The 9,120-nt window shown below is 42.2% G+C and overlaps 1 protein-coding gene across 1 annotated transcript in view; it reads left to right on the top strand.

Annotated features, from left to right (window-relative positions):
* The window catches only part of Vezt (vezatin, adherens junctions transmembrane protein), a 66,485-nt gene that overhangs the window by 42,275 nt on the left and 15,090 nt on the right, over positions 1 to 9,120 (top strand). The window contains 2 exon segments of the mRNA XM_023718067.1: positions 3,369 to 3,555; positions 5,326 to 5,473. Coding sequence (XP_023573835.1) covers positions 3,369 to 3,555; positions 5,326 to 5,473 — 335 coding nt within the window.

The raw sequence follows: 9,120 nt of genomic DNA on the forward strand, positions 1-9,120 counted from the left end.
TCAATGAGAAGAAAGAGGTGTACTAACAGTGTTTGGACAGAATATCCTGTCTGCTTCTTGCACTATGGATAACCACCAAAAAGATAACAGTGTACAGTATATTGACTATCAAAACTGTCCTATTAATCAGCTGTGAAACTGTCTCATTCATATTTATTTCTCAATAAAAATTTTTTTAAAAGGAAACTAATCATTCAGCAGTGCAGCTTTAAGTGAATTACAGGCTCTATTAGCTACTTCCCCTTTTTTAAAAAGAAAGTCACTCGAGCCACCAATTATGTTCCTTCTACAATTCTAGTCACTATTGGCTATAACTAAAATCTGCAATTATAAATGCAGGAGCAGATGCTACATCCATTCCTTGGACTTGTAAAGCCTGTTGCCAGTACACAGCTAAATGCTCACAAATGGCAGTTGGACTAGCCTATTCAGTAACTTAAATACCTTACCTAACCATGGCAGTCTATATAGGTAGGAAGAAGTACATAGATGGTGAGGAAGAGTCATTGCTTTTAAATAGTTCTATCTGGAAAATCATGAGCAGTGGGAGAGAAAACCCTCTGCCAGTCTTTGCATCCTTCACCCTGCTGTGCTCTAGAGTAGCATGGGACATTCTGGACATACAGCTGCCTTGGGGGAACTGGGACAGAGGATGGAAGTCACCTACTTGTGTTCTCACCACAGTCCTATGTAAATGATCCCCAGACAGCAGGATTTTGTACCTCCTTCTGCTCCACTCAAAAGTAACCATCCTGGGGCTGGGGAGACAGCTCAGTAGAATAAGTATGTGCCTGACAAGCGCAGGGTTCTGAGTTCAAGCCCTGGTACCGCAAAAAAAAAAAAAATTAAAAAAAAAAAAGTAATCATCCTCAGAATCTGGTATTGGTGTCTCTTTGTTAGGTTAAGACCACTTCTTGGTAGAGGATAGAAAATTTTAAGTTGTTTGTTAAACTTTAAAATTAAAAATGAAGGGCTGGCCAAATAGTTTATCAGATTAAAGCGCCTGCAAGCAGGCACAGGGACAGGGGTTTCGATCCCCAGGCCTGCCATGCCTGGCGCGCGCCTGTCATCCCAGCTCTTGGGAGGCTGTAAACAGGCAGATCACTATGAGTCTGATCTAGTAATGAGATCCTGAATGCCCCGTAGGCCTTTCCCTAGAAATAATAAATAAATAAGTATTAAATTAAGTTAAAAATGAGATTTAAGCTAAGCACTGTCTCCTTTTCATTCTTAAGCCACAAAGCGTTTTCTTGGATGGCCTCACTGGTTAGCTGATTGGCTGTGTGCTTGCCTACTGCTTAGGCACGTGGGAGGAGTCTGTGCCTTTTGTTACCTTCCACCCTACACCTATAGAATTGGCATGAAAAGGTAAAGTGGGGCAGGTAGACACAGTGTACTCCAGGCTATGCTTTTCTACCATTCAGATGGCAGAGGAAATATTGGAGGAGATTTTGCTTCATTGTCTCCATCTCACTGGACAGTGGAATGAAACAATAAAGATGAATGATAAAATTTGAGTCATAAGTTTAGAAATATTTTCTGCTTGAAAAACTGATTTACTGGAGCATGAACAATAGTGGCATACATTGAAGTTATGAGCTGTTGTTGTCTTTGCCTACATCCCCGTAATTTAAAAATATGCCTGACAGTTACTAGCTATTGATTTTAGTTTGGTTTGATGTTGTTTTGTTTGGGCTTTCTTATAAGTTTGAGTGTAAGTTACAACTGTTATTAGTTTATAAATGCTGATGTTGTTTTGCTATTAGATGTTTTCGTTAGATAAAAAAGTATCATCCAATATCTATAATGTTCAATCATGCATACTGTCAGTTGTAAAACAACATATTTTATATATATCTATTGTAAATAGATATTCTGGTTAATCTTAAAGTGCCTCTTGAACAGCTTTGAGAGTAGCTTGCCTGTCACACGGTAACCCTCCCTTTGCCTTTCTACTTGCATTCCCCTGCTGGCCACTGGTCCCGTTATCTTTCCGCGTACCCTACTTCATTTTGAGTAGGTAAGTGCCAGTGGCAGCAGGTGGGTAAGTAATTTTGCCCTACTTTTATGAATGTACAGAATGTATTTTTATAAAGTATTGCATTGTTCTGTACAGGGGCCACGTATATGATAATGGACATATATAAATAAATATATGTCAAGAACTAGAAGGTTAATTACTATTTCTTTCTCATTAAAATTTATAAAAAATGAAAAAATAGGGGCTGGTGAGATGGCTCAGTGGTCTAAAGCACCTACTTAGAACAAGCTTGGCAAAGCACAGGGACCGTGGTTCAATCCCCCAGCACCACATGCCAGCCAGCCCCACCCCCTGGTGGGCTGAGCTGGCCACACACACACACACACACACACACACACACACTAAATAAATAAATAAATGTTTTTTTGAAAAAATAAAAAGAATTGGAAGGGTCGGCAAGAAGGCTCAGTAGACTAAGCACCTGCTTAGGCAAGCACAGGGACTGGGGTTCAGTCCCTGGCACCATGTGTCACACTGGGCCCCTCCCCCAGGTACACTGAGCTGGTGACAGAGTCCAGGTATAGTGGCACACGCCTGTAATTCCATCACTGGGAGACTTGAAAACAGGAGGATCACTACGAGTCCAAGCTGCGTAGTGAGACCCGCACAAAGTACTTTTTTTTTTTTTTTTTTTTTTTTTTTTTTGCAGAACTGGGGATTGAACTCGGACCCTTGTGCTTGCCAGGGAAGCACTTATTCCACTGAGCCATCTCCCTGGCCCCAAGTACATTTTTAAAAAGCCTAAAAAAAGAAATTGCTGCCACCACCCCCTACACCTCACCACCCCAGCTACCACCCCTGAGAATGCAATTAAGACTGGGTGTGGTGGCACTCACCTGTAATCCGAGCTCTTGTGAGGCTGTAAACACGTGGGTCACTACAAGTGTGATCTAATACCCTGAACACCCTGTAGACCCTGCCCTAAAATACAAAAAAAAGATGAATTGGAATATGTTGATAATGATGCCCTTCATACATCCAGTGAATATAGGTTTTGAAAACTGATTGTAAAGTAATTCCACTTTAGTGTATTTTAGCAGGCAAAGTACCTTAATGAAACAAATAAAAACTAATTCGTACATAAATATTCCTGGTTTTGTTGTATGTCAACTAAAATTCATTGTTTCTCTGAATTGGAGGAAATATTTCCTCTCTGAGAGTTTGAGAGTGAACAACTTGCTCTTTTTCTGAGGGCTATGTATGTAGGAGGAAAATGGCTGTTTACATCTAAGTTGGGATACTTCCAATCATTTTCTAATGAGAATTATGAGAAAGAAATGTTTGTTGTAAGCTTAATAGAACTGTGGGTTTAGGACAACAACTGTAGGACACCTGTATAGTTGTATCACATTTTACTTTTCAAGTTTGCTTGACAGGGTCAGTGCTGCTTGCTCGTTTAATAAAGCCAGCCAGCCTTGCAGTCCGCAGCTCGCTGGCCTGCGGAAAGCTGTCTACAGGACTGTACATGCTAACTTCCAAGCAGCAAGGCTGGCCACCCTGCACATGCTGAAAAAATATCCTTTTCTGTCTGTGTGAGAAAAAACAGGGCTTCCAAAGTCCTGAGCACAGCCGTTAGACTATAGAGCATAGTTGCCTTTTTTTTTTTTTTTTTTTTTTTTTTTTTTTTTTTTTTTTTTTTTTTTTTTTGCAGAACTGGGGATTGAACTCAGGCCCGTGCACTCGCCAGGGAAGCGCTTATTCCACTGAGCCATCTCCCCGGCCCCCATAGTTGCCTATTTAAAGCTGATTTCTTTTCTAAAGCTGAAAATGTGTTCCAGAGGAAATGACAAGAACAGACAGGGGAAAAAAAAAAAAAAAGTCCCTGCTTCTGCAGTTCATTTTTAATGGGGAAAAGAATTACAAAGTCCCTTTCTCCTCTGGTCCAAAGAATAAAGTCAAAAGAGCATGACTTTAATCTTTGTACCAGAGGAGGGGGGCCAGGGAGATGGCTTAGTAGAATAAGCACTTCCCTGGCAAGCACAAGGGACTGAGTTCAATCCCCGGTTCCACCAAAAAAAAAAAAAATTAAAAAACATGAACCAGAGGAGGAAGGGACTTGATAATTTCTATTTCATTTTGTTTTGTTTTGTTTTGTTTTGTTTTGTTTTGTTTTGTTTTGTTTTGTTTTGAGATCGGGTCTCACCATGTAGCTCATGATGGCCTTGAACTCAAGGGGATCCTCTTACTGACCTCACAAGGGCTAGGGTTATAGGCGTGCGCTACCATGCCTGTGGAATGGGTGACTGAGGGATAGGGCTGGGAAGCACTTTTCCCTGTCCCCCATAACACCTTATGAACTTTTAATTCTATGAATGTATTAGTTCAAAAACTAATTGGAAAGCCCCAGTACCACAAGAAAGAAAGAAAGAAAAAAGAGAGAGAGAGAGAGCTGTTTGGAAAACAAGTTTAATCTCCAGGTTCGGAAGATTTTATGATTTAAAAATAAGATTTCAGCCCATAGAACAGGTGAGAAAGCTCCCCCACATCATTTTATTTATGAAAAACTACAATCTCAATATCCAAACATGGTATATTATGAAGAATAAACACTGTAGAACCACCTTAGAAATATACAAAAGATTTCATAAAGTATTTATAAATTTAGCCTAGCAGTGTATCAGAAGATGGTCATCATATGACCAGAGACAAACATGAAAAACATGGAGATGGTTTGGTCTTGAGAATTGTATGGATATAATTCTTTACAAAATAATGGAAGGAGAAAAGCTGTTTTTCACTGATACTTATAGATGTCCTCAAGGAAGAGAGGAAACATCACAACAGTCTGACTTGCACTCTGGAAGAGACCAAGTGCTGCTTCCACGCATTGTCACTGTGGTGTTCGGCTCCTGTTGTCCTGCAGGATGCAGGGGGAGGATTTATAGCAGCTTAGTGAGTGTCCAGCCATGACACAGTAAATACACAGTGCCATCTCAAAAGATAGATGTCAGAAATTACTGACACTGGGCATAGTGGCACACACCCATAGTCCCTGCATTTGAGAGGCTAAGGCAGGATTGCCAAGAGTTTTAAGCCAGCCAAGACCAAAACAAAAATCATCAAAATTTTAGCACTCCTAAAGTGTGGAATATTTACATGTGAGGCAAAAAATTGTATTCTCAAGAATCATGAATATTATGTTAATATATTAGTCTAATTTCTGCCTAAAAACTGGTTCTAAATCTCCAGAAGTTCAAGCTCAAGGTGAGTGTACGTGGCAGGACCAGGCAAGGGCAGTGTTCCTGTGCTGACAAGGTATGTTGATTGCCTTAACCTGACTTAACCTACCCCCTGAACTCTGAGAGTGACAATGTCACCAACTACCTCTGCGTGGTGCCTTTCAAGGAGCTTGGCCTGGGACTTAGTGAAGAGCAGATCTCTGAAGAGGAAGCACATCGTCTCACTGACGGCTTCGGCCTGCCTGCCCTGAAGGTGACTGCCTGAGGGGTACTTCACTTTCCTGCTTGCTACTGCGGTCACCTCCTGAATGCCTTCATGATGTCCTTGTTTAGTTTTATTTTGTTTGGGACAGGATCTAACTATGTAGCTCATGCTGGTCTCCCACTTTGGTTATCCTCCTGCCTCAGCCTACTTCCCACGTGCTGGGGTTATAGGTCTGTTCGACCATACCTGGCTCTGTGACATAGTATTTCAAAGCTAACAGCACCATGCAGATGGGATAAAGAGATTTTTATATTGTGATATCAAAATTCTTTATATAAGAAATGCCTTAAATTATAATTTGGAGATAACTGAGTTACTTTAATAGGAAGTAATTTTATACCTAGCTATTTGTTTCAGCAAACAAGAAGGATAAAGCATTAAGATCTTCATCTTATGGAAAAGTCACCAAGTTTACATTAAAAGAATTTTTCATATGATAAAAGCCACATAAAAAGATATGATTGACTGCACAAAAATTAAACTTCAAATACAATGTACTTTACAGTGAGCTCAAACAATTTGGATAATAAGCCAGGCACACACCTGTAATCCTAGCACTTGGGAGGCTGAGGCAAGAGGATCACTGAGAGTTTGAGGCCAGCCTGGGATGCACAGCAAGACTCTGTCTCAGAAAACCAAACAAAAACAAAAACAACAACTTTATATAAACAAAGGGCTTGAATTCTTGCTATCTAAAGAGTACTGAGGTATCTAAAACTTTCAGAACTAGGGAATGTAGCTCAATGGTAGATTGCACTAGGCCGGCCTGGTGGCCCATGTCTGTGATCCCAGCACTTGGGAGATTGAGGCAGGAGGATTGTCGCAAGTTCAAGGCCAGCCTGGGCTACAAAGTGAGCTCAAAACCAGTCTGAATGGTATAGTGAGACCCTGTCCCAAAAAGCCAAAAAAAAAAAGGTAGATGGTTTGCCTGGTATGCACAAGGTTCTGGATTCAGTTCCACAGCACCGTAGCAAATAAAAAAACATGTAATTTATAGAAGATAGGTCACAAAGAAGACAGACAAACACCAGTAAGTGCAATAAAGTGTTCAACCTTAGCAGTGAAAGAAGACAAGGTGATATGTTTACTAAGGATCCAGGAAGTTGGCCATGGTAAGGGTGACTTCACTGTGGCAGTGGGAGTGTCAGATGGCGTGCCTGAGGGGCGGGTCTGGCCCACAGAGTGCCCCCACTGCGGCTGCGTCGCCCTTTGACACCTATCACAGGCACACAGAGTGTGTTCAGAAGACTACAGCACAGGGGATGCTGGCACAGATGGCGCATTTCATAATGCAGAGAGGGTGATGACTTATGTGTGCTAAATACATGTGACGGACCCTTGCTCTGGCGTCAGTGTAGAGCAGTGCTGAAGAAAAGTATCTGGAAAAAGCATGCGAGAAAGCCAGTTACAAAAACCATGTGTCTGTAAGATTCCTGTAGGATCTTTAAGAAGCCCGTCCAGACCAGGCAAAGTGACACCTATAATCTACAATCCCAGCACTCAGGAGGCTGAGACAGGAGGATAGATTCCAGGCTGGTTTGGACTATATAGCAAGATCCTCTCCCCAACAGCAGAACAGAATAGACAGACTGGCCTGATACAAAGTCTTATCTGTCTGGAAGAAACGACAGATTTTTTTTTGTTGTTGTTGTTTTGTTTGTGTTTGTGAGACAGGCCTCTCGCTCTGTTCCCTCAGCTGATCTACACACACACACACACACACACACACACACACACCGCTGATCTTGATCTCATGGGCTAAACCAGTCCTCTGGCTCAGCCTCCTCGGTAGCTGGGGCTATGTGCATGTGTCATCACATCAGGCTCTTCTAAGTTATTAACTAGTTGGTTTTTTAAAAATTACAAAATACTATATTTTCTATTTTAAAAAACTCTTGTCAAGTGTAGTAGCACACACTTGTATGTAACCCCAGCACTCAGGAGGCTGAGGCAGGAGGATTGCCGTGAGTTCAAGACAGCCTGTCTCAAAAAATAAAAAAATCCACACATTATGAAGTAAATTAAATCTAAATTTCCTGTTTCCCCATAGCTTATGCATAGCCATTTATCCAGAGCAACTTCCTTTACCCAAAGATACAGTATTTCTCAGTTTTGGCTGAATGAATAATGTGACATAGGTTAAGTGATAATTGGTCCTTTTTTGATTTGGGGTGTTGTTTGTTTGAGATAGAGTCTCGCTATGTAGCCCAGGCTGTCCTTGAACTCAAGGCAGTGCTGGGATCACAGGCTTGCACTATTACATTCAGCAACTGTTTTGTTTTGTTTTTTAAAGTAGCAGTAAGCTATACCAACTTGATTTCTTTTAGATGCCTTGTCCGAGAACTCGGGCATCTTGTCATCCTTGCTAACCTTTCCGTACCCCTCTACAAGGGTTTCCTTCCTCCTCCTGTCAGAATCCAGAATGTAACTCCTGCTCCCCACCCCAGGTCAGGCTCCCACCACAACCCCTGGGAGGCTGCCAAGCCTCCTAACTGTTCTTTTGGCTCTCTCCTCACCTTCCTTTCTACCTCTCAAAACAGGGCAGGAAGGGAACTTGCGCTCAGCCACCCAGGGACCTGGTTATTCAGTAAGAGCATGGCTGCTGCTTGTTTTTGGTAATGTGTGGTTCCCGCCGGGGTCTGTGCACACTCAAGCACTGCTCTCCTCTGTTACCTTCTGTGGACCACCTCTGGCCTCTCACAGGGACCCCTTTTTAGACCTCTTGGCTACAACCTTGGTCTCTTCTCCCTTTTTGGATGTCTTTTTCTCCTGGGCTCATTCACCAAGAAAGCTGTCTTTGCTTGCCTAGAAAGTACAAAATCCTGAATTCTATTCCAGTTATGCTGCCCCACCCCCCTTCCCCCAAAAAAGAAAGCTGTCTTGGTGCTTATTATCTCTTTCTCCTGGGGCTGTGGGATATTTCTTTTCTTTTTTTGTACCGGGAATCAAACTCAGAACCTTGTGTTTGCCAAACAGGTGCTTGTGCCACTGAGCTGTATCCCAGCAGAACATTTTTTTCCTCCTTTGTTCATGGCTATATTGTTTCTCAAGACAGGGTGGCTGGCTTTGAATTCACAGCCTTCTCCTGCCTCAGCTTCTCATGCTGCAAATTACATGAGTGAGCCACCATCCCCAGCTTCAGCTGTGTTGTTAATGCCCAGGAACCGTGCCCAGCAGGGCCTTGAAGCTCAAGAAATGTTTTCTCAATGCATAAGGGAGTAAAAACTCATTGTAAGGGCCAGTAAGATAGTTTAGCAGACTAAGCACCTGCTTTGGCAAGCCACAAGGACCAGAGTTTAATCCCTGGGGTACGCTGAGCCCACAACCAAGTCTGGGCATGGTGGCACATGCCTATAATCCCAGAGCTAGGGAGACGGAAAACAGGAGGATCACTGTGAGTTGCCTTGTTTGTTTTTGGTCTTTTTTGATTCTACTGTATTTTTTTGGTTGAACTGTTTTTTAGTGGAGGTTGATTTTTTTTTTGTTTTCGTTTTTGTTTTTGTTTTTGGTGCTAAGGACCGAACCCAGGGCTTACTAGCTTGCCAGGCAAGCATTCTACCGCTGAGCCAAATCCCCAGCCCCGAGGATCACTGTGAGTCCAAGCTGTATAGTGAGTCCCTGTACCAAATACATGT

This window comes from Octodon degus, unplaced genomic scaffold (assembly GCF_000260255.1).
Source record: "Octodon degus isolate 3935 unplaced genomic scaffold, OctDeg1.0 scaffold00004, whole genome shotgun sequence".
Lineage (NCBI taxonomy): Eukaryota > Metazoa > Chordata > Mammalia > Rodentia > Octodontidae > Octodon > Octodon degus.